Raw genomic sequence first — 25,339 nt, forward strand, 5'->3', positions numbered from 1 at the left:
TATTAGTTTAAATATGAAAAATACTAAAAATATAATTTTTAATACATAATTTTATAATTAACTAAAATTTATTGATAATCATAAAATTATGCCAATCCCACTCCTATTTAATGGTCTTTCACTTATTATTGTACATTTTTTTAATAAATATTAACTAACTACGTATAGTATTAGAAATAACGTGTATATTTCTAACATTTCTTTGGAAAATTTTTATACTATCAATTAATAAAAAAAATATTTAGGTATGATTTTAAAAATAAGTATTATAAAATTAATGAACTTTGTTATCTAATTAGATTGAAATTATTATTCTTTATGCATAAAAATCTGTACACATGTTTACATAAAATAAGAGTTTAATTTACATAAACCGTCTAAAGTATAACCTAAAATTATAAAAGTCACCAAATTATCATCCTAATGCGTTCTATTTTTTTACGATAGGAAAGTAATTGCATTCATATTATATTAAAATGATATTATTAAACATTTCATTAATAAATAATATTAAATGAAATTTCTTCGATAACTTAATCATAATGAAATGAGTAAAAAACTTGTGAAAAAGCATAGATCACATTTTAAAGGTCGAATAATTTTTTTTCGAATACTTTTTTATTTTTATTATGCATATACAGTACGTACAAATTAGATGACCAACCAAACAATTTGAACCCTCCACTTGCGCGAGGTGATTTGGCAAAGATAATAATATATTATTATTATTATTTTTGTTTATGAAAGGTTCCATATGGACTTCACTGTGGTCCTTTAAATGCATATTTTTCCCCATGTCCTTTTATAGAAAAAATCGCAGCATCATTTTCACATATTATTTTTCCATTACGTGCTCTGATGCGGAAAATTTCTTTTTTGGTCCAGTTGGCGTCTAGTTTTACCAAAACAAGCAAGGGATGAGGTTTCAATTTCTCAATAACCATATATAAAAAATATTTTTGTTTCTTAAAATGGTGTTGGAAACACAAGGTGGATGAATAAGGAAAGCTGGTGTGTGTCTTCTGTGCTTTCTTTTCTCTCTTAGCTAAAGATAGGTCAAATCCAACGCTTTCTTCAACATACATATCTCAATTATGTAGCATTAGCATACCCTTTTTTATTCTTTCTTCTATTTCTCTGCAGTGTGTGTGTGCGCTCTTTCTCTTTTGGGGTCCTTGCTGCTTTCTTTGGATTCTTGGTTCTTATTTTTCTCTGTTTCCTTTTCCTTTTCTAGGCTCGAGCCTTTATTATTCCTAGCTCCCTTCCTTGGCTCAAAAGATTTTCCCTTGATTTTGCCAATTTGGTGCATATCTGCTTCGTTTTGGTAACCCGACCTTTTTCCTTTGCTTACTGAGAGAACTGCTTGTATTTGAGGTTGCTTTTCTTGCTGGCAAGTATCTTCCAATCTAGGATAAAATAAATTGTAAATAAAAAAATCCTTTTCCTTTTTGGGGTGTTTAGATCCTTTGTTGGGAAGAAACTTGAATTTACTCCTCACACTAATTGAACAATTGGTTCTCTTTCTTTTCATTGAAATCTGTACTTATGTAAGGATTCAGGATTTTGTTTTCTTCTGCTTTTTCATTGACTTCCCATTTCTTTGTAACCTTCATCCTTCATATATATTTTACATTTTTTTTTTTTTGGGGGGGGTTAATTAGTCTTGTGATTAATAATAGTGATTCTAATCTGTTGCATTTTTCTATCTGCTTTAGCTTTCTGTGTCTTCAAGTCTTACTTGGAAGGGTCAGATTTGCTGCAAATCTCTCCATTTCCCCATCATCAGAAGGTTTAATTTCTTGGTTTACTCTATAGCTACTTGGTGAGGACTTTCTTCTTGACCCTATACATGTGTGTGTGTGTAGAAGTAATTTTTCTCTTCTTGACCCTATTTATTACACATATGTTTATGTGTGTAGAAGTGATTTTGTAGTTTGATATCTATTTTTGGGTACTGATGCATGATTTGAGTCAGCAGAAAGAAGTCAAAAAAGAGATAATGGTGAGGGGAAAGACTCAGATGAAGCGTATAGAGAATGCCACAAGCAGGCAAGTAACTTTCTCAAAGCGGCGAAATGGGTTGCTGAAGAAGGCCTTTGAGCTATCAGTTCTGTGTGATGCTGAGGTTGCTCTAATCATCTTCTCTCCAAGAGGGAAGCTCTATGAATTTGCTAGCTCCAGGTGCTCATCACCATTCTCTTCCTTAATTATTTCAACTTTCCCTTTTCTTGTTCATAAATTTAATTGTGTTGTGTGATTATTGCTTCTGCTTATGGTAATTTTAGCATCCCCTCTCTTCATACCTGGTGTTCCTATAATTTGTGTGCTAGTAAATTTCATGCACATCTATACATGTGCATATGTATGTACTTTTGCATCTTTTACTGTCATGTAGTTGTCATAAACATGAAAACACACTGGGTAGGATCTAGTTTTATTTTCGTACCGTTTCTTTTTTATTATTATTTTGGGGTGCACTATTGTAGCTAAGCAAAGGGATTTTGTGGAACTTGAAATGATCCTTGAACTCACATGTTAGCTATAGCTAGTAGAAACCTAGAGATCAAGAAGATGGAGAACTACAAATGTGATATGTCAAAGAAAAAGAGACAGAAAAATGATGAGTGTTAATGCGGTATTTGTATAATTGGGATGTCTAAATATAACTACCAAGGGATTCAATAGCAAAATTGATTGTAGTGTACAATGGTTTACATCTACGTACGATGCACCTAACAATCGATCCTATCCTTGTTTAGAGCATAATTAACAAATTCTTAGATTGATGGGTGGGCTAATTAAGAGGCTGTAACTTTATATGGCTTCTTCTATTAGGATGCAGGTATTTTCTAAGTTAAAATCGAACCAAAGATGAGGTTATATATATCTTAGTAATTTTAACATATTAATAAGTACCCCACACCTCCCCAACAAATTAAACATAATGGTGACAGGCAGGAATGAACAAAGGAACCTTGTTCCCTCAGTAACGGGCGAAGAAGGAGCTTGTACATGTAGGTTAGTGATGTATCATATGTACTAAACACTGACATGTACAATGTTCATGGGATGGAGAGAGAGAGAGATAACGAGAGAGCAAGTTTTCTTATAGCAGCACCACATAACGATGATATGATTCCTCCAGTCATATCTCCTGATCATTAAATATTTTATTTATGATTAAGTAGGGTTGGACTCTCTATACTTCTTTCTATCATCGAATAAAGTGAGGGAAACCTTAAAATAGTAATTAATATGGTGCTCCAAATATGCTGATAAAAAAAATGGTGCTCCAAATATAAAAAAAAAAGGAAAATGTAACTATCTGCAAGGAGCTTGTGATGCTCCATAAAATAATGTGCGGTGTGAGTGTGATCACCACAGTTTTTAGTATAACAAGGGTTCACACACTAACCTCATTCCAAGGTTTATTAGTATTATTATTACTGGGGTTATGCTAGTGTCTTGACATTATTGGTCGAGGAATCCATATAGAAAGCCTTTTTTAAAAAAAAAACATGATGGAGGTGCATTTATAACATTAAATACTACACTTTCCTTTTAAATATGAATAATTATAAATCCTCTTATAACATATTTCCATTAATCCCACTTACTGGATAAAGAAACTATTAAATGTTCCCAAAATATTATATGTATTACTTTTTCATTTAATTATTTTTCTTATGAAGTATTAGCAAGATTAGTAGAAGAAATAGTATTGTAAGAATATATATATATATATATATATATATATATGTATGTATGTATGTATGCAGTTGAAATTGAAAAATGCTCAACCTAAGATCTAATCTATTTAGCAATTAATCAAGTCCTAGACAACAACTGAGAGTCATATGTGGCTTGGTGTAGCTTTCATTAGTTATAAAACCGTGCAATATAGAATAGATATACAATATGAGTGTTATAAGAGGGTTTATAATTATTCATATATATGAGTGTGTTGAGCATAACAACTTAAGTGATATAGAATTTTTCGTTTTTACCCTTAGCATAGATATACAAGTAGATTTTCTGGCTGGAGTTAGAACTTTAATTGGAGCTTCTTCTTGTAGGAGCACTTGGAATTTGTGCTGTCTGTTTTGGAGTAATATAGTTTTGTGTACGGTTTGAACATTTCTTAATAAACTATCTTTAAGTTAAATGTATGTTTATCTCAAAAAAAAAGTTAAGTGTTTAAAAAGCATGATGAAATGCTACATAAAATAATTGAATTGTCAGCAAACTGACTTTGGAGAAAGAGTTAACAAACAAAAGGGAAAGAACTTAAATATGAATGTAACACTTTGTTATGCTTGATCGTACATATATATTCATGTGGTTTTTGTGAAATTTACATATTTCTTAATACTCTTCAATTATGTTTTTTTTTTCATTTTGTTGGGAGGGGGTGGTCGTCTCTCTTAACCCTTCAAATGCTAAAAAGGAAATTGAACAAAATAAAAAACTGACGTACTGAAATAGAAAATGATATGAGAAGAGATGCATATGTTCTAAATGAGTTTATATGAATATTTCTTTTGTTCCTTCATACAGGAATAATGAGATATATCAATAGAAAATGACACTTTCTTATGCCTTGAAGTTTTTTACATCTTTCGGCATCAAGAAAAATAGGACACGTTCATAGATATTTTATAATGTTAATTATTTGATCACCATTTTTTTTTTCTCTCGTAGTTGCAACTTATAAGCCATCCAAGGTTATCAAACTCGAGAGTTTATGTAGATTCGTGAGAGTTTTATAGACTCAACTCATAGACTCGTAAGAGTCTACTTCATATAAAAATAATAACAAAATATGTATAAATAACATACTAATTAAACATTTCAATAATATAATAAAGCAAAACAGTAAATCATAAAGTTCAAAATATTTAAATAATCAAATCTAGTAATAATAAATCATCACTAGACAATAACTTGTAGAAGTTATAGTAGTGATAGATCATTCTCATCGAAGATTTGATGTTATTAGAGAACAAGGGTTTGATATTATTAAAGGTGAAAATTTTATATTTGAGAATAACACGCTAAATAAAGGTATGTTGAATGCTAAACAGATAGAAAATAATAAAAAAATGACTTACATTTTGGTCTAATTTTTTTAACTTGCTAACTTGTTGACTCGGTCGAGAGTCTACCGAGTTTACTTAGAGTTTATAGAATTTACCTAGAGTCTACTAAAAAAAGAGTTTACTCAAGAGTCAACTCGCGACAAATGAACTTGTAAACTCAAGAATTAACGAGTTAACTTAAGAATTTAATAACATGAAACCATCAATCACGAACTTTTTAAAATTAGCATGCATGGTGTTAGTATCTACTCCAAACAAAAGCTTCTAATTAATATCACCTTGCAATGCATCTTTTGTGCAAATTAAAGTCAAGAATTGATAGGATGAGTCTCCTGATCATATAACAGCTTGATGAGATTTTATCTTCACAAATTTGGAGACCTTTAGTTTTTGTTAGAAAATTGTTAATCTTCGCCCCCTCTTTCATAATCTTAAATCATAATCTTTTTACACTTACAATTATCACTATTTCTCTTGCAATATTGATGAGCATAAGTTGAATATTTTAGGTGACATGCGGCTAAACTTTTTTGTTCTAGTTGATGGAATTTATTGCCGAGCTATAACTTTTTACCACATTCATTTGGGACTACTGAAGAATATCTTATAATGGGTTGATATGATGAAAATAATTTTGGAGACGAGCTAGCAAATACTAATTAAGACAGTCAAGAATCGTGTGTTTGTAGGGAGATCTCTGCCATTTGATTGAACGCATCAAGTACGATGTTATTTTGCTTTTAGTTGCAATTTTTAACTTTTCAGTAAACCATTTCCTTGTTTAAAGCTTACTTTCTCTTTTATGTTGTTATGTTTTAAAATTTTGACAAAAAAAAGTTTTACAGGTACATTACTAATAAGATTCCAAACTTTTTTTTTTTAAATGTTAACATTTTGAATTTGAGTTATATTATCTGCTTCTGTCTTTTTTAAGCGTTTTCAAAATTAACCTTATTATTAATATTATATTAAAAAGCTAAAGTGATAAAGTGATGCTTATTAAGAGTATTAGTGAGAAGAAAAGCTAACATAACATTTATTTTGAGATTTTTTTAAAATACAACACTTATTTTGAGATGGAGAAATTAATATGAAAAAAATGGAAAAAATATAAGATCTTCTCTCTAACATTAAATGAAGACTAGGGTTTCTTTAACTTGTATAAGAAAATAGTGGGTTCTGTAGATTTTCTTTTTCATTTTATGTTGATGGATGGATTTAATAAATATTTAGCTAATAGAATAACAATATTTCTATCTCAAGAAAATGATGAAGTATTTTTAATGTGTACCAAGAGTCTAGCACTATAGTCAAATTCAAAATCTTTTTCATTTTTTATTTCTTGATAAAAAATAATCATAAAACATTTTATCTTTACTTTGTTTCTTATCATCAAAAAATTGAAAGGAAATTATAAAATAAAATTTTGTTCACAATTTCTTGTATAAATGTAAACAGAAGATAAAGTAAAAATTTTAAATGAAAATAATAACATGCTCTCAAATTAAACATACCCTTATTTTATTTTCTGTTTCGGAAAATGTTTGATAAACATCCCAAATGTTATCAAACATCTAGAAAAAAAATATAGCTTTTATAAGATTTATGATGTGATAGAAAGAGAGATAAAGAAAAATAAAAAAATATTGATGAAGTATTTAAAATAAAAGATAATTTATGTATTATTATTCTTTTCTTTCCATTTCATGATGTCTCCTCTGATCCAAAGATGTCTCCTCTGATCCAAAGAGCTGTTTAATTAAATGCAAAAGTTCAGCTTTAACACCTAATCCTTCCAACACAACACTGACCTTAATTTCATTACTCCTAGGCTCTCTTATAGCCAACATAGTTTCAGTTGGAATTGCCCTTCACCCTCACAAACGTGAACATCTTATCCTTTTCCTAGTTTATAACAAAGATAGTAGCAAACCAAAAGCTTCCATCACGTGATGAAAAGCAACACCATATCCAGTTATCCTGGTATACATGGTAGAAAGGAAGGTTTAGTCTTAAATGCTTGTGGTTGAAAGAGATACCCTTTCTTCAATAGGTTTTATATATAGTCTTATAGCCTTTTTTTGGGGCTCATTAATTTGACTAAGCTGGTAGGAGGAGTACTAAACCTGAAACTTTTATATATGTATCTAGGTTGTTTTCAGTAGATATAGTTTATAGTTTATTTATAGGAAAACTAAGTTGGGCATGTTACATCTATATGTTGGGTTTGAGTGCTCTTTGTATTCAATTTAGTGAATGCATTTCTTCATTTGCTAATAGAAAAAGGTAGATAATGCTTTTTTAAAGAGAGAGAGAGATGGCGGAGAATTGTTGGAGATAAATATGTATGTCTAAGATTCGTTCTATCATATTATCAATTTTAATAAAAAAATATTTTTTTATTTTATTATCATATTTATTGTTTTATTAAATGTTTAATTTGACAAGTCCTTGATTAAAATTAGAGATTTGTTATCATGATAAAGATTATGACAAAGAGAAACAAGTTTTTATAATTTTAATCTAAATTATTTTTTATCATAAGATTATTGTGAACATGACATTAATAATCCGAATAGATCAATATATATGTAATAGTTTTTATTGGATAAAGATTAATAGATCTTATTTTTTAAATTGTATATACAGATGATGTATATGTGAATGTCATCATTGAACTGACTTAATTGAGAATTTTTAATAGTTAATATTATCTTGATATATCAATAGGAAGTTCTCAAGAAGAAATATAATAGTTTCCTTTGACTTGAAATTATTATAGTAATTAGTTATTTGTTATATTTTAATTTAGATACTTAATGCCTTAGGACATTTGTTAAATGAATATTAGATATGATTACATATTTATAGAATTAATGATTAATCAAGAAGAAATCCATCAATTCTAAGTAATGAGTTTGACCTTGGTTAGGATAATTGAATGAAAGAAGAAAAAAGTTTCTTAAGTCATTTATTGATTAAATGTGTTAGCTTATTAGAGTTTGACAATAATACTATACTTTAGAGTTAATCTTAAGTTATAAATGATGGAAAAAATTATTACATTATTCTTAAAGGTAAAAGATGTTAAGGAGTGTTGTTAGACGTCTATCTTGATTAGTAAATTAATTATGACTAATTTACTATCGATTTAGTATTGAACTTACATGATCACTCACAAATGAGTGTTTCAATCTTTGTAAAAAAATAATTTATTTGATAATTAAATTAGAAAATTTAATTTAATTAAATAAATATTTTAATGAAATATTATTATATTTTTTGCTAGTACCAAGAATATAGTTAATATAAAAAAAGAATATTATTTTATAAATGTAAAAGTTGTTCATAAAATAAGAATAATATTTCATTGTTACAATCAGATTATGTGATTAATTATCATAATTAGTGATATAATTAATTGTAAATTATCTTAGTCTTAAGAATTGGATCTAGGATACCTATTGTTTGCTCTTAGTATCTTTTCGCATATGAATGGCCCCTCTACTTTAATTTCAACTACCACCCTCGAATCTTGACCAAATTATGGTTGAATTCTTTCAAAATTATCTGTCCATTTAGCATTGCAGGGTATATATGTTGTTCTCACGTGTCATGCATGTGGTGTGGTGTTGAAAATTCACACTAATTGTGTGTTTTGCAAGTCAGTGCTATGATTGTTAAGAAATGTTGATAAGCCTATTACTAACAGGACTTTATATGACAAACAATTCTTTCTACATTGCCATTTCACACTAGTAGGTGTATTATTATTAAGCTTAGTTTGGCCAATCACTTTTGTTTAGGCTTGGCTTATTTAAGGAGGAGCTGGTTTAAGCTGTATAATGTCTGAAATAATATGAAATTTGGACTTGTACACACATACATACACAAACACTGTAATTCTTTCATAATTGATTTAGTTCATTAAGTCTAATTAAAACCTAAAAAACATAACCTAATTAATCTATTTCATCACCATATATGGCTATATATGCTAGTGAATTACATTGCAATAAACAATAAAGAACTAAGTTGAGTTCTAATACTAAAATAACTTATAGCAGCATATTTCTTGGCTGCTTCTGTTAGAAATTGTTGTACACGAAACTATAAGAATAATAAAGGCAAGGATGCGAAAAGCTTCAACTAAATAAACTACAGTATACCAATATATAGCCTTATCCCACAACTAAGTGGAGTACAATACTCTAGATATATTCTTTTTAAAGTTGTGTAATTTGGTCAGGAAACCTTGAAGTAGATATGCTATGTGACTCAATTTTATCAGCAAAATTAATTTTTTAGGCCATATCTATAAGTAGACATGTCTTGTAACCAATTCTTATCAGGGAAATTAATTTATTTTACAAGACATGTCTATAAGTAGACATGTCCTATAACTCGTTTTTATCGGAAAAATTAATTTATTTTAAAGGAGAGACTTATGATTAGGTATGTTTGTAACTCAAAATATAGCTTCAACCTGTCAACCTATGTTTCATTATAAATAAAAATAGAACATTCTTTTAATTATGCCATTTTTTAAATAAAATTCTCCTAAAAATAAGTGTCATGTGCTGTAACGCATTGAGCAGCAGTTGCAAGAAACCTACATTAGCCAAACAATTGTGAATACTATATAAAACTTGAAATTGGTTAGAATTGAGTTGATTTCATCCGAGTTATACCACATTTAGGCTTGATATGAAGACAAATATATATTATGAACTATGATTTAGGGGTATATAGTTTTAAATATTCAGTCCTGGCTAGGTTTTTGGTTTGTAATATGACGCTAGAATAATTTCTATGAAGTACTTCAACCATCCTTGACTAGTCTAGGGTTTTTTCCTATCATGAAGAAAGGTAACATAGATGCCACAAGACACTCAAGAAAGAATTCCTTTAGTAATGCATAGAGGTTGTTATGTGTTTTCAAGCATCTTCTATATCCTTTGTTATAGTATGCATGTGTCAGTCACTTGGGGATTTAATCAAGCATGACAAGCATATATCAATTTAGAATACTCAAGTTTCAATTTTCAGTTTGAGCTAGACAAGTAACCTTTTATTTATATATGTTTCATAATAAAAATTGGTGTGGTCATGCTTTATTCTGGCATACTAAAATATGCATCGGTTGCTCTAAATATGTGCATTTTGATTTCTGCAATTGTTTAGCTCTAGATTTGGCATTGTTAACATGCACAGAATAGGGAGTTTCCTTGTGCTTTAGAGGTGTGTGCGTGCTCCGCACAGATTTTGGTGTGTTAATGTGCTAATGACAATATGCAACTTAGAATGCGTCCTTCCGCCACTGTGCTCACATTTGAATTGGTGTGTTAAAGCTCACATAATGTCTTCCAAATTCACACCAAGTCAACAACCTCCCCATTGCCCATGCAATGACTATTAATAGAGAAATAGATGAAAAACTGAAAAGAAGAAAAAAAAGTCTAAGAATTTACACAAACACGTGTATACAGCAATGGTACACCAAATCAAAATGGAACATAAAAATTCTTAAATTTCTATATATATACTTATATACAGCAATGGACACACTAATTTTTTCTTCTTAAAATGAGACACATTTATATATGGATGACGCTTTGTTGGGCAAACCTCACCTAATAAGGTTCCAAGAAGGTAACACCATATAAAATACATTATAGAGAAATAATAAAAATATAAATTTAACATGGTTCAACACTTATTGATTATACCTACTAAAACGTCTCAATAAATATTCACTATCTCAAGTAAGGATTACTAAATACTAACCAAACAAGTTCATGCAAATAATATTTCTGACTATAATATTGTTGGAAATGTGATTTTTGAAAAAAATGAAAATTACACCGTGAAACAAAGACCACTAGATCTAAGAAAGGGGAAAGATAAAGGGAAGGTTGATCTAGAGTTAGAGATTAAAATAAAAGCAAGTATATTTAGAGAGATTGGAACAAGAATTGATTAAAGTAACGTGTCATGACATGACATGTTGAAGTGATTTTCTCTTGGTCATTGCATTTTATAAGGACTAACACAACAAAAATTGAATATTACAAAGACTATTTCTAAAAATAATTTTAAAAGACAAATAAAAAAGTAGATATATTATTAACACTAAAAATATATTTAACCCTAATAATATTATTAGTTTGAAATTAAATAATGTATAATCGAGTATTTAGATCAATGTATGCCAACTTAGTTGAAATCATTGGTTCTAGATCGATGTTTTGCACTACTAGTTTTATAAAAAAATAAAAATCAATGTATCTGTATTTGTTCTAAAACTACCTCAGTCTTAATTACTAACTCTCAAATTTAGCCGAACTGAACTTTATTGACTCAAGACCTTCCATATCGACAACCTGATTATAATGCCACTCCACTTCTACCGGTAGCAGACTAGCTCTATCTGCCCTAATCTGTTTATTAGGCATTATAACCAACAGTAACCAAATTGCATTTGTTCTTTTTTATCGGCAAAAGAACTTCATTTAAATTCTCAATCAACAGTACTTTACCTTTTAAAGTACACTCTACACTTTTTTTGTTATAAAAAACAAGGCTTGAAAAGCTCCCATAGGTTGGCATCCCTTGCAAAAAGGATCAACAGCAACAATCCCTGAAATAACATTATAGAAGATAAACAAGATTACAAAAAGACATGGGAGGTCAAACCAAACCCATGAAAGGGATTAATCAAACCTATAATTTGGTAATCTTATCCTGTTTCTAGTAAGTTCTGTTGCAACAAAAGAGGAAGTGGAATACCACCGGCAAAAATCATCGAAGTTAGATGCTAAAGAGGCAAGCCTGTCTGCATAAAAAGTGTCTTCTCTAAAAATGTGTGACCAACTACAAAATTCATATGCTTTGTTATAGCTATACTATTGAGCCATCAAAATACACACTACACTCAAATTCTAATTTATGAACATTTTTTATGTAAGCAAATGATGAATATTAAAATGGTACAGGGGTACTAACTCTTATACATAGATGTCAGCTAGAGAGAGATACACCGATCCAAATCTAATTTATAAACATTGACAAACGTTAGAATAAAATTATTATAAGTTTATAAAAAAATTAAAGCCAAAATTTGGTGTGTAGTATATGGTAGACAAATATCATGATTGAATATCCTTTAAAATCATGGTCACTACTTCAAAACCACGGTATTACCATGATTTTTCCATAATAATTATATGTTACTTCACATTTACCTTGATTTTATAATTGATTTTGATTTACTCACCGTCAACCCAATCATGTTAAAAGGAGTTGAATGATAGGAACCTCCAATATATCAAGTGATGATGCAAAAAAGTTTGCTCTACAAAATAGTGGCAAAAGAACAATGAAAAGAAAAACTCAGATTAGATTACTAAATGTTTCAAGGACAGTTATACATATAAGCAACTGTACGGAGGACATTTAAAAGCGAATTTTAATTGTTTTTTTAAGGAAGTGTATCCGGTAAGGGAGATAAGCAAACTGTACGGAAGATATTTGAAAGTGATTTTTAATTACTGTTTTTTAGGAAGTGTACCTGGTAAGGGAGATGGAAAGACAACCTAGGTAGATCAGTGCTAATTGAGCTACAAGCTCCTTGTAAGAAGTGCTAGTTTTGGTAAATCTTAAAAAATATTTAATAAAAAAATAAAAAAGAAAAATGAATAACTTTTATATAAATTGGAATCATTTATTCACCTCATCATAGGCTTAGAAGTTCTTTTATTTAATTTCTGTAGAAGTACTTATCTAAATTCTTAGAAGTGTGTTTGGTTGTGAGGAAAGAAAAAAAAAGTGAGAAAAGAAAATAAATGAAAAGAAAAGAAAGAGAAGTGAAAGAGAGTGAAAAGTGAAATTGTTAATAAAATAGTGAAAGAGAGATGAAATGAGAGAAAATAAAATAGTGTAGTAGGTAATAAAATATAAAATATAAACAAATCATTTGTTAATTACCTTTGTAACCATGTGTTTTTTCCTTTTATTATTATTTTTTAAAATTGTATTATACTACCTATATAGTAAAATTCATCCATATTCTAAAATTTAAAATAACAATTGATAATAATGAGACATTAAATTGACATAGTAAAAGTGATCTATTTTTTTTTGTTGTAAAACCAGTTGGGTTGAATCGATCCAATTGAAATCTGATACCTAATTGGTCGGGTCAATTGCCTAATCATTCTAATAGTGAAATTGATTTGATTAAGCCATCAGGTCCTGGTTAGATAGATCACCAGGCTGGATTTCACAATTATGCTTCCATCTTTCTTTGATAATCTGTTCACTTTTGGGTAGATCCCACATGTTTTGTAATAAATCTATTAATACTTTATTCTCAAACGAACGGTTGAAATGAAAATTTTCTTTGCTTTTCTTCTCAACCCCCACTTTCTTTACCTTATCTGAAAATGAACAGATCCTAAAAGTAAAGGTGTATAAGTTGATTGTTCCTCATAGAAAAATTTCAATTTATTTTCTTTCTAATGAGTTCGTGACAAGTTTATCTAAATAGGTCTTTTATTTAGTGAAAAAGAAAAATCTAAATTGGTCTTTTAGTGTGTTAGTTTTCTCTCCAAACATTGTTTGTCTCATAGTTTAAGCTTTCTATAACTTTTATGTTTGAACACCTTAGGGCATTACTAACATCAAACCAAACACTTAGTTGAACCAAACGAATATATGAGAACAAGACAAGGCTCATTCAATTCAACCTAGCTATATTAATATATTTCCTTTGAGGATCTGAAACTAATTGAGCCAAAGGTAAATTAGTTCTGAGTTTAGATTGGTCTTAGAGCTATGTGAGGATGGACACATTGTGAAAGGAATATTGAGTAAATTTCTCATAACAAAGTTATATCACTTTTAACATATAAAATTCATTTTTTATTATAATAAATCAGTTTGTCACTTCTGAATTTGCCAAAGAGATGTTTGACCATTCTTGAATGAAATACTAAATTAACTTCTAAGTTCTAACAGTACTTTTGCATTCCATGTGGAATTGCATAGCTAATTAGTAATTGATGATAGATAATATCGTTTATATGCTAAGTATCATATATGCTAATTAATTGGGAATGCTTCCCCTTATAGAGCTTGCTGGTAAAGGTTATGGGAAAAAAGTTGTTGAGGGAGACATGAAGATTAGAGCTATTATTTGGGAAGGACATGGAAGGAATGAAAATGAGATGTTTACTTTGAACTTACCATTATAATATATATCCCTCCAGAAATAAATAAAAAAAGTTAGGGCATTCATTTGCATTTTTTGAAGTTTTATGTCAATTTTCTGTCTGATCTTCATTTCGTTTCTCTTCTTTATATTAATATTACCTTTAAATTAAAACAAAGAGAAAATTTGATTTCCCCTTTTCATTTTTCATTTTCTTAGCTTGTCGTCAAACATAACCCTTGGAAGACATTGATCATGTCCTTGTCTATATATGTTCTCATTTTCTAAGTGCTGATTTACTTAATATTGGCTTTAATGATACAGCATGCAGGAGTCAATTGAACGATACCGCAGGCATACCAAGCATGTTAATCCAACTACATTCAGATCAGTTGAACAAAATATGCAGGTTAGTTATACCTCTTGTGGTTGTCAATCTTCTAAATCCCCTATCCATTATGAGTACTTACATACTTTATGATATGATTACACTCATGCTGGTGAAAACGCGTATGCTTTTAGTTTTAGCTTTTCTCAATGTTTTTTTCTTTTCGAGTTGCTTGTTTTGGTGTAAGACTATAATGTATAAGCTTAAGCCTTTATTGTTCAAGACCAAAGTAAATAATAATTCTTCCTTTCCATAGGCTTCGGCAATAACTTAACCCCAACAAGCCTAACATTATACTAAAAATACAATATCTAAATACGGGACAATAAAAAATTTGGCAAAATATATCTCTCCTAAAATTTGAGTAAAACCAACTGTTAAATATAACCCATTCAAGAACATGTATCTAAATAATCAGAATTACCATGCAAAATTCACTTCTTAATTACATGAATGATAAACACCAAAAGGGTGATAGCAATACCAAAAAAAAATTCTATATATATCAAGGTTCTAAGACTGAATGCATAACAACAAAGGAAAACATGTTTTATGTTGGAATCCTCTCATTGATGGAGTACCATAATTTCAATGCATGGTAAAAATGAATGAAAACATCTCAACAATCAAGTTTGTTTCCAAGAGTGATATAGTGGTAAAGTTGTAATCACCCTCTTCAAGAGAGCTGTATTTCCACCATACTTATGAAAGTTTATAGATATTGTAAATCATCCTAAGGTATGATTGGATAAACTTATCTAAAAACACTTCTAGAATAAGAAAATAAAAAGAGAAAAAATAAAATAAAATGAGTTTTTCACAAGTTAAAATTAACTTTTATATATATATAAAAGTTAAAAATCAAATTTTAGAGAAGTTAATTTGAAAGAACTTTTATAAATTATCTTATATAAGTCAATTTTAACTTATGCAATTTCTTTTTTCTCTCTTAAATACTTTTGGAGGAGTTTATCCAATAGACCCTGGTCAAGTTAAATTGACTAATCTCCACTTGAATCAAGAGAGTCATTCTAAGGTCCTTGTAATTAATCAACTTATTTATAAGCATGTACCAAAGAAAAACAATAAAGAGAAAAAATAAAATAAACTTTTCATAAGTTGATTTAAACTTTTTTTTTTTGAAGGAAGTTGATTTTAAGTTATGCGTAAACTTTTTTTAGCTAATAAAAAAACTTATTTTGTTTTTCTTTCTTATTTTCTTCTTTATAACTGTTTAGGAAGAAACATATTCAAACAAGACTTAATCCAAATTTTAATAGTGAAGACATATTATTGGATTAAGTCCTTTAATATTTTCTTTTCACATTGAGAGTGATTTTCACGTTGAAAATTCTTAGTTAGTGTCATTCTTATACTCTTACTTTCTTTATTTCTCTTATTCCCTATTTTAATTACAGGGAAAACTATTTTGGCATTTCCTAACAATTTATATTCCCTATTCTCTTGTTCTCATCGACAATGAAACCCTATCAGAAAGAAATACAACCCGGGCAAGTTAGCAAATCTCAAGAACCTGCTACTAATTAGCAACCTATGAATTTGGAGGAAAGAATAATATGACTTGCCATAGAGATTGAATGAGGGCATGATAAATAAAATAAACAGGAGGGAGAAACACTTGACTGCACGAACATAATTCACAAAAATAATCTGCAATTATGATTCATGTTATACATGAAAAACTATGTAAGTCCAAGCTGGGAAGTAATCTCAACTCATCAAAACATATTAGGTTCATCACAATTTAAGGTTTTGTTCACCCAAAGGGATTCTTATACCAGGGATAATGTATCCCGCAGTGTCCATTCATATACTTACAGTATTTAGAAGCCTGTTACGAAATAAGGAATCATGTTTGGGATGAAGAAGCTATAACTATTGGCTTCTTAAAATCACATTAAAGATGTAGAAAATTACATTTGGAATGTAACCGAACACGCTAATAGAACCTTTACATCGGTAATTCGCAAATCCGATGACCAATATCGTAAATAAATAAACTCTATGCACATAAGCTGTTAAATCATTTCCTAACGGCACACATTATTCTAACATAGAACCATCATGGTCCTTAAAACATAACCTTTAGATGGAAAAAACAACCACCAAGTTGAATCCATCAATCTCAAGATATATCTTAAGTTTTAATCAAGTTGTTCAAAAACACAATCCAACTTTCAAAAGTTCTAACAGAGATCAGCCAAGAAATTGTATAACTTATAACAATAGTGTATCTGAAACGTAATCCTTCATGGTAAAATTATTCAGCAGACTGAATATAGATAAAAGCTATAAAACTCCAAGTTCAATGGAAAATATAAACAACTCATGTTAGCATAATTATCAATAGCCCACATAATTATATTAAATTATCCTTTCTACATTAAGACCTTTTGGAGTAATAGAAACCCATATTTTTAAAAGCTTCTTCTTCCTGTGAAAGGAATAATTAAATAAAAGGCTCACCCATTAAATTATTCACTTACAACTATATGGAGAACCAATTTCACTGCTTTTTGTAGGAGAGGCAACTGTGATGCCTATAAGTGACTATAAACATTTAAAAGAAGAAATGATTGAGTTAAATAAAATCCCCAAATTATAAGGGTTAGAATCTTTAAGGAACCAGAGAAGAAAAACAAGAAATTCACTCTTCTCTCATTATCATTTACTAATACCCACAACTGAAAATCTCTTTTTTTTTGCCTCATACACTTACCCACCAATCATTTTGCAGGTAGAAAAGCTTGAGATTATGAGATTTAGGATAAAGGAAGCATGAACAAAGAATAAGAGCTTACCTTAAACTTGATTACCAATAGGTGCCACGGGGAAGTTGAAGAAAAATAGGGAACAAAAAGGAAGTACGAAAAACAAGGAAGGGGAGAATTTGCAACAGAGGGAGGAGAGAATGAGAGGGGGTGGTTGCTTAAAGAAAAACTTTGTCTTTTTTTCTTCTAATTTTTCAACATTTTGTTTTAATATAATTACAAAAGTACCCCACATCTTTCCCCCTTTCTCTACAGTCAGAGAGAAAGTAAAAAAAAACTCCACCCTTAATTTTTTTTATACATTAAAAATTTAATAATAAAATATAAGCTCAAAAATATCAGAACCATTAGATGTTGAATGCAGGACCCTACAGTCAAATAGCCACTGCAGGGAATCTTGGTCCTTAGGCAGCTATGTATTGATGACATTAGTTGTTTTGGTTAGATATAGAATATATATATATATATACATAAAAAATGCAATTTCTAGTGACATATCTCAAATGTTTTAGCAAGAATAAAAATGCAAAAAGAATAGTGTCAGTTGAAGCCGAGTGAGCTCATTTTCAAGGGTGTTTCTTACTTTCTTTGCCCTTACAAATGATAAAGAAGAGTGTGTTGTGTTTGTGTTTGATGGATTCTTTTGCCAGATTTACAGGTAGGTGAATAGTAACTATGAAGCATATATCATGATAACCATTTAGCAGATTAGTTAATAAAAAGGTTTTTGCAAATATAATTATCCTTAGAAATCATAATAGTTTAATGCCTGAAACCCCTTTCTCTCAGGCTTGAAACATCACCATTCATCACTGCTTCTTTGTTAGAATACGGTAAACTGTGAATTTTGGGAAATTTTTTTGACCTTAGTATATTGTAAATTACATAAATTCTCGCCATTCATGTCTGCATTTCAGCATTTCTAAATTAATTTTGTGTAGATTCATGATGCAAGTAGCTAGTAACAGACTTTAAGTTGATCTTTAAATGCCTTATTGTGGCCATGCAGTTTTCATCTTTATCAATCCCTGTAAATATGAATATTTTAGAAGTTAATGTTAGGGGAATCGGTTAATTGGAGTTTGTTAATTTGCTTATCATAGACACTCGTTCAACTTAGAGTCCTGAAGTTTGAATAAACTACATATTATGTTACAGCATCTGAAGCAAGAGGCAGAAAACATGATGAAGAAGATTGACCTTCTTGAAGCTGCAAAACGGTTAATTTTTTTAATTTCTATTCATGTTGACAAATTGTTTACATTCAGTGTTTATTTCCACTCACTCACAAAGGAAGAACATGTTGCACTTGTAATTTCATTACCGCAGGAAGTTCTTGGGGGAAGGTTTGGGGGCTTGCTCCATTGAGGAACTGCAACGGATAGAACAACAGTTGGAGAGGAGTTTAAGTAATGTTAGAGCAAGAAAGGTTAGAATGACTAACATGCGTAAATGACTAACATGCATGTATCATTTTAGGATATAATATATCATTTTAGGATTTAACTCTTTCAAAGGGAGGGGAGTGCACTTTATTAATTTGAAAATCAATGGTTGATATTATAGTTAATTTTAGACTTTGTTACATGTAATATATTTTTTTTGAAGCAAGTTACATGCATATTTTAATGTATCACAAATCTCACATTTTAGAGTTGATGGTGATTATTGTACTTTTTCCTCTAAAGTGTACCCCTCACTTTAGTGGAACCAAATCTTTCATTTTACTATTAAAATTTTGAAGTTAGTAAATATATATTTGATCTCAACTTTCATTTCTTCAGGTCCAGGTTTTCAAGGAACAAATTGAACAACTAAAAGAAAAGGTAAGCTGTCTGCATTTCATGAAAATAGTTATAATCTGTTTTGACTCAGTGAAGAGGTAGAGCTCACTATATTTGTTATTGCAGCTTAGTGAAAGGAAAAACAGTTTAAGTTATGGATGTTTGTTATGGTTTGCGAAGTTATGGTCTATTCTACTGGAAAGGAGTGGAGTCATATTCAAGTTGGAGAAGTTTGATGTGCTTAGAATGTTAAACTTGACTAAAATTTGACATTGGTCTTGGGTTTCTTCAAAAACAACTTTTTTCTAGTGCTTAAGGCACTAAAGGATTTAAGACCTTTAGTTTCTATAGTTACATCTATTAAAAAAAGTTTCTTTAGTTACAAAACCTTTTACTTAAAAACATTTCCTTTTACTTGTTAAACTTGATTAAAATTTTACATTTGACAACAGAATGAGAAATTAGGGACAGTGAAGTTCAATTATCTAAAAAATAAAAATAAGGGGGACAAAATATAAAAATTCTAAAGATATACTTAAAATATTTTCAAAGTGAGAAGATACATTTGCACATACTCACTTCAACACGGTCTAACACAGGCTAAAGGCAACGCTGTAAGAGTTAAGCTAAAGGCAACGCAATAAGAGTTAATTCCCCGATATGTTTATGCTGATAAAAAAACTTTTTTGATCAAATTCAGACACTTATATATACAGTTGTGACCAATTGTCAATACGAGGTTTGTCTAAGAGATTATGATTGGCTACTTTTGTATAATTCTGAGTTTAGGATGCCATGAAAAAAATGCGTCAAGATTCAATTCCTTTCCAATCAGTTCTGAACGTTGAAAAAGCTCCCTGTAAGAATTATATAAAAAATACTCTGACTATTGTGTCTGTAATTTAATTCAGGAAAAAGCCCTACTAGATGAAAATGCCAAGCTCACTGAAAATGCCAGGCTCTCTGAGAAGGTGAAGTTACTGCTACTTGAAATTAATTCTGTGTGCCCTATAGTTCATTTGGATAATATTTTAAAGCTAGATTAATTTGAGAAAATGTTTTTATTTTTCAATTTTTAAAATAATTACAAAATACTACATTGTTTTTACTAAAATTTGTATAAGAAAATGTTAGACACAAATCTTTGAAAACTAAAATAGAATAAGATGACATTTTTTGCTATTATTAATGAAAAGATAAACTATTTTATCAAATATGCTCACCAACTCAGGTCAGCCTAGCAGGAAGGTTGAGCGTATTATGTAAAAGGTCATATGTTAAAATTTTAATGCTATTGTATAAAAAAAAAAATCTCAGTCTTCCTGATGGAAATCTTGAATTTCAATTTTTGGTATAAAAAACAAGAAACAAACCCCCATAGTTTGCATATTGCTTTGCAAATCTTTCAGTTAGAATAAAAATTTAAAAATGAAATTTCCTGCAGCATGACATCCATCTACAGCCAGCAACAAAGAATCAGAATGTGAATCAACCCCAATGCAATGCAGAAAGTAGTTCAAGTTCAGATGTGGAGACCGAATTGTTCATTGGACTTCCTGATACAAGAGCAAGACACATCTCTCATCACGTCTAGTAGAAGATTACTTATTCCCTGGCTATGGAAAATAAAATAAGGGTAAGCCTAACTGTATCATCAATGTATATGTATCCTGATGCTCTAGTAAAGATAATAATAGAATAATTTTAAATCCTCTTACAGTATCTTCCTAATAATCCTTCTAATTATTAATGAAATGAAGAAAATATTAAATTTTTTCTCTGTTTTCCAAGTGTTAAATGTTTTTACATTTTCATCTAATATTTTCTTTATGAAGTATAAGAAAATTATTGGGAGGATGTTATAGGAGGATATAAATTATTCTAAATAGTAGTGGTAATTGGTGGGAGTGATTTGTTTTGCTTGATTATATCCTCAAACCCATGGTCTAATGACCCGTTGTATTGATACTTATACTTTAGACTCAGCAGTATGGTTGCCATCCGGCGGTTTAATAAATGCATGACTTTCCTTTTGTCTTGAGCTTTCTTAGTTATGGTATAAGTTTTGATATGGTATGTGACAAGTAAAATTAACAAGAGTAGTAATATTAGGACAAATAAAACTATATTAAATTTTTTTCATTTGATAATCATCATAATTAGGATATTTGACTTTTTAATTAAACTTAAAATATTGTCATAAGCTTTGGTCATTTGAACCAATTATAAGATTAATTCTTGGCCTAAAATTTACTCACTAAAATTCCTCCACACTCTCAAAAATCTGTTTCGTAAAATTTAACATGGGTTCACTTTCACAAGCACATCATGTGTTGTTAACTAATCTTCATTTAGTGGGTAATTGAATATTAAGCTGATTATAGGTTTACTTCACTTCTTTTTTGTCCCCAAATTCCAAATACAATAATGTGTGACCTCTTGGACAACCAGTTGCATGAACCTCAATACAACCCTCATGAATTACCAATGCAATTTCAATAACCTCACATTAAACTTTCATGCTGCTAAATCCTAAAGACTAATAGCTTTATATTCTTATTAATTCTAACACATTAATTTCTTGAGTTCAATCCCAAGGTTTCACTCATATTAAGTCTTTAAATTTGAAAAACTTGGTAAATATGTGCAACACTTATCTTTGAGTCTTAAATAAAATAAAAAAATAAAAATCAAATCAAATATACATTACTTCGAAATTTTAATAGTAAAATGATACATGCTTGTTAATCATTCTAACCTTTCTTGCTATTACATTACTTAAACTCCTCTCCAACTGTTGTTCTATCCGTTGCTGTTCCTCAAAGGAGCAAGCCCCCAAACCCTTCTCCCAAGAACTTCCTGAGGGAATGAAATTATAAATGCAACATTGTCTTCCATTGTAAGTGAGTGGAATTAAGCATTGAATGTAAACAATTTGTCAACATGAAACAAACTCCAAAATTTTAAACGTTTTGCAGCTTCAAGAAGGTCAATCTTCTTCATAATGTTTGCTGCTTCTTGCTTCAAATGCTGTTACGTATTAAGCAATATATTTTATTCAGACTTCAGGACAAGTGTCTATGATAAGCAAAATACAGTAAGCAAGAACAAATTATCAAACTCCAATTAACCAATTCCCTCTAACATTAACTCCTAGTCTTGACTCAATATACAATCTTTTTTATATATTTTAAAGTAGAATCTATTTTAAAAAATATATATTACATCTAAGTTGCCCTAAACCTTCATTGGTTTGGTTAGAGTTGCTGATTTATTTTAGTTGCCGCAAACCAAAACTTAATTTCAATCTAACCTATCCAAACCTAATTATATCCTAATTTTCACCTCCCCTTTAATATTCATTTGATTGACAGTTTTCACAATGCTAAAGAAGTTAAAATTTTCCAAGTATTTGTTTCTCTCCTTTAATGCCCTGTATGTCTTGTCTTTCACAGCTTGATCAAAAATAAAAGATTCACAATCATTTATATGTTTCTCCCATCATAATTTATATATGCAATACTTCAAGATCTGTTGACTAATGACCAATCAAATATGAGGAATACCTATGTCCAACCCTCACTGAAAATGAAAATAATAATTTAGTTTCTATTTATCACTGTGTGCAGTCTCTCAAGATTCCAGCCACAAAGGAATCCTCTACTAGTACTGCTGTTGTACCATCTGCTTCCACCTCCATCTGAAACCCTAGTTTAATTTTAAATTTCTTAGGCAGTTCTACTTTGCAAATGATTTGCCTTAACCAACTCATTTTGGATAGGCAAGGAGGGAAATTAAAGAAAACAACCATTTAGCCATAGTTCATTATTCTATATATATATAATATATCAAAGACAATCTTTATACTACCCTATTCACTTACCAATAGTATTATCAGTAAGACACCATGAAGTTAGCAGAGAAAAGTAACACTGTTGGTGTTTATTCATGCAGGAAACCTTTCACTAGTATTCACAGCCCTCATTCACCGAAAAAGAAAAAGTATTTACAACCCTCTGTCCCCATTTTTTTTTTCCAATTTCATTGGATTGGGATTTCAGTTGTGAAGTTTCTTTATCACCAGATTTTTCCATGTAGGATTATTACCTTACCTTCAGTCAAGAATAAAATTTCTTCCTCAATTACCAGTTTTTCCAAAATAAGATCACAGCTCAGCAGCAGACTCAATAAAGAGTGGTGAGACTCCAAAACAGCAACCCCCATTATATCAGAACATATGTTTCTTAACAATTTCAACATAGTAGCACATATAACATAATATCTCAAGAGGTCCGGTCTTGGAGCAAATGGTGGACATAAAATCATTCTTCACAGCATTTTATGCTAAAATATTGGAAAGTATTCCACATGCTTACTGCTAATCTAGTTTCTAAAAGGCAGACTATAAGAGCTAGCATAACACGCCATTGGCAAGCCTAGGACGGATTGCTGTTAGACTTAAAATCCTAAGCACTTTTTTTTGTCTCCAACTGGATTTCTAGATAAAGCCATGAGATTAACCTTGAGGTTGGAGGTGGAAGTTAAGTAAATGCCCTTTTAAAATGACAACACTGGTGAAGTTATGAGATTATCCTTGAGGTTGAGAGTGGTAGTTAAGTAAAGCCCTTTCTTTTGTCCAAGAAAGTTTAGTTGAGTTGGATCTCAAAGACTCACCAAATTAAAACATCTATATTTCACGATTCCTAGAGCGTTTGGAGTAGTACTTACAAATTACATATCAATGAGGTCTTTACATCAACAATAGAATTCAAACTAACATTCTTATGGAATACAAGTCTATTCTTAGCCACTGACAAACCTTCATATGCAAGTAAAGCCCTTTTCAGGATGAAATATGTGAGATTCAAATTGCTAACATTACAGGTTCTTCTATTGGCTGTGAATAAATTGTGGTAGAGTACATTGACTGTGAAGAAATTGTATCCCAAACAAAATTGTTTTGATGGAGACGATCCTCATATCTTGAATTAACTTTTGGGTTGAGTTAGATTCAAACCTAAATTCTATGATAGTTCAGAGCTTATCTCAGTGATTATTGTTAAGCTGCAATAGCCACCTATTATAGTACCACTCAAAGATGTCAGGCCTGCAAATATCAACTAGGAATATAGCCAAAATGGATTATGTATCCTTAAGTTAGTGCTCTATGGTTTTGGTCTGACTAGCCAGATTGAAAAGAGGGAAATCCTATGACCATTGAAGAGTAATACTAAATATTAAATCACACTAAAGACAACAGATTTCACGATCCTAGAGTCATAGACTCCAATATAGGAGAGTTCTTTAGTTTGTCCAAATTACCAGACAAAAATACACGTGTATCCCTTATTGTACACATTTAATATGTAAATGCCCTAACTTTCTGACCTAAATTGTCAACATGACAGTTAATAATACATAGTTGCCTAAGACTGTAATCATGCACCTATTTTTAGACTGTGTTGTAACTGCTTATACTTACTGCCAATAACTGTCATAATTGCTCCTAACTCTCGGGTTTAGAACACATTGATATTTCAGAGAAGATTTTTTTATATCAGCCAAAATATATATATGTATTAAAGAGGGTAGTCCTTGTACCCAAACCCTTCTACAAGTCACTTTTTATCTATCAGAAAGAAGCCTAAATTCCAGAACAGAAACATATTTCAGAAAAGAGTAATATTAATTAGATCATACAAAATACAATAGAATTTGCTATCCCAAAGTCATGAACTGCTACATAGAAGAGTTTCCTGTCGAAATTACTCCCCTATAACACATATATTCAATAATAGGTAACTGCTGTCAACTTTTTATCTTCAAATTCTCAGATTACTTTGAAAAATGTGCTCTTCAGGTACTTGGAAGCATGAGGAGGGACAATGTCATGAAATTTTCGCACAACAGAATTATAATTACACCTATTTTAATATGTAATTATTCGTTTCTACTTTCTCAATTCCAATAAAAAAAAATGCAAGCTCCAATATATTGTAGTGAGATTTGAATTGGACTGGTCCCAAAATTGGCAGGTAAGATGATCAGGAGTGTTCAAAACTAAA

General features: G+C 30.0%; 1 protein-coding gene across 6 annotated transcripts; it reads left to right on the forward strand.

Annotated features, from left to right (window-relative positions):
• The first annotated feature begins 918 nt into the window (after positions 1 to 918).
• Positions 919 to 25,339, forward strand: LOC114418515 (MADS-box protein SOC1-like). Of its 6 annotated transcripts, none has more exons than XM_028383914.1 (11): positions 942 to 1,055; positions 1,235 to 1,324; positions 1,716 to 1,822; positions 1,976 to 2,181; positions 14,635 to 14,719; positions 18,649 to 18,710; positions 18,820 to 18,919; positions 19,275 to 19,316; positions 20,186 to 20,245; positions 20,719 to 20,910; positions 25,135 to 25,339. In XM_028383914.1, the coding sequence occupies exons 4-10, from the start codon at positions 2,000 to 2,002 to the stop codon at positions 20,866 to 20,868; spliced, it is 681 nt and encodes a 226-aa protein (XP_028239715.1). In that variant the 5' UTR covers positions 942 to 1,055; positions 1,235 to 1,324; positions 1,716 to 1,822; positions 1,976 to 1,999; the 3' UTR covers positions 20,869 to 20,910; positions 25,135 to 25,339. The 6 variants fall into 6 exon arrangements, with proteins under 6 accessions (XP_028239712.1, XP_028239715.1, XP_028239709.1 ...); XM_028383908.1 differs by having other exon boundaries at positions 1,979 to 2,181; XM_028383909.1 differs by having other exon boundaries at positions 993 to 1,011; positions 1,979 to 2,181.

This window comes from Glycine soja, chromosome 7, assembly GCF_004193775.1.
Source record: "Glycine soja cultivar W05 chromosome 7, ASM419377v2, whole genome shotgun sequence".
NCBI lineage: Eukaryota > Viridiplantae > Streptophyta > Magnoliopsida > Fabales > Fabaceae > Glycine > Glycine soja.

What these genes read in the sequence shown, in the direction of transcription:
- LOC114418515 (XM_028383911.1), top strand. Translation starts at nt 2,000, where the DNA reads ATGGTGAGGGGAAAGACTCAGATGAAGCGTATAGAGAATGCCACAAGC. An exon ending in GTAATGTTAGAGCAAGAAAG is followed by an intron (nt 18,920 to 19,274) that starts GTTAGAATGACT and finishes TCATTTCTTCAG; the next exon opens with GTCCAGGTTTTCAAGGAACA. An exon ending in ATGCCAGGCTCTCTGAGAAG is followed by an intron (nt 20,246 to 20,718) that starts GTGAAGTTACTG and finishes AATTTCCTGCAG; the next exon opens with CATGACATCCATCTACAGCC.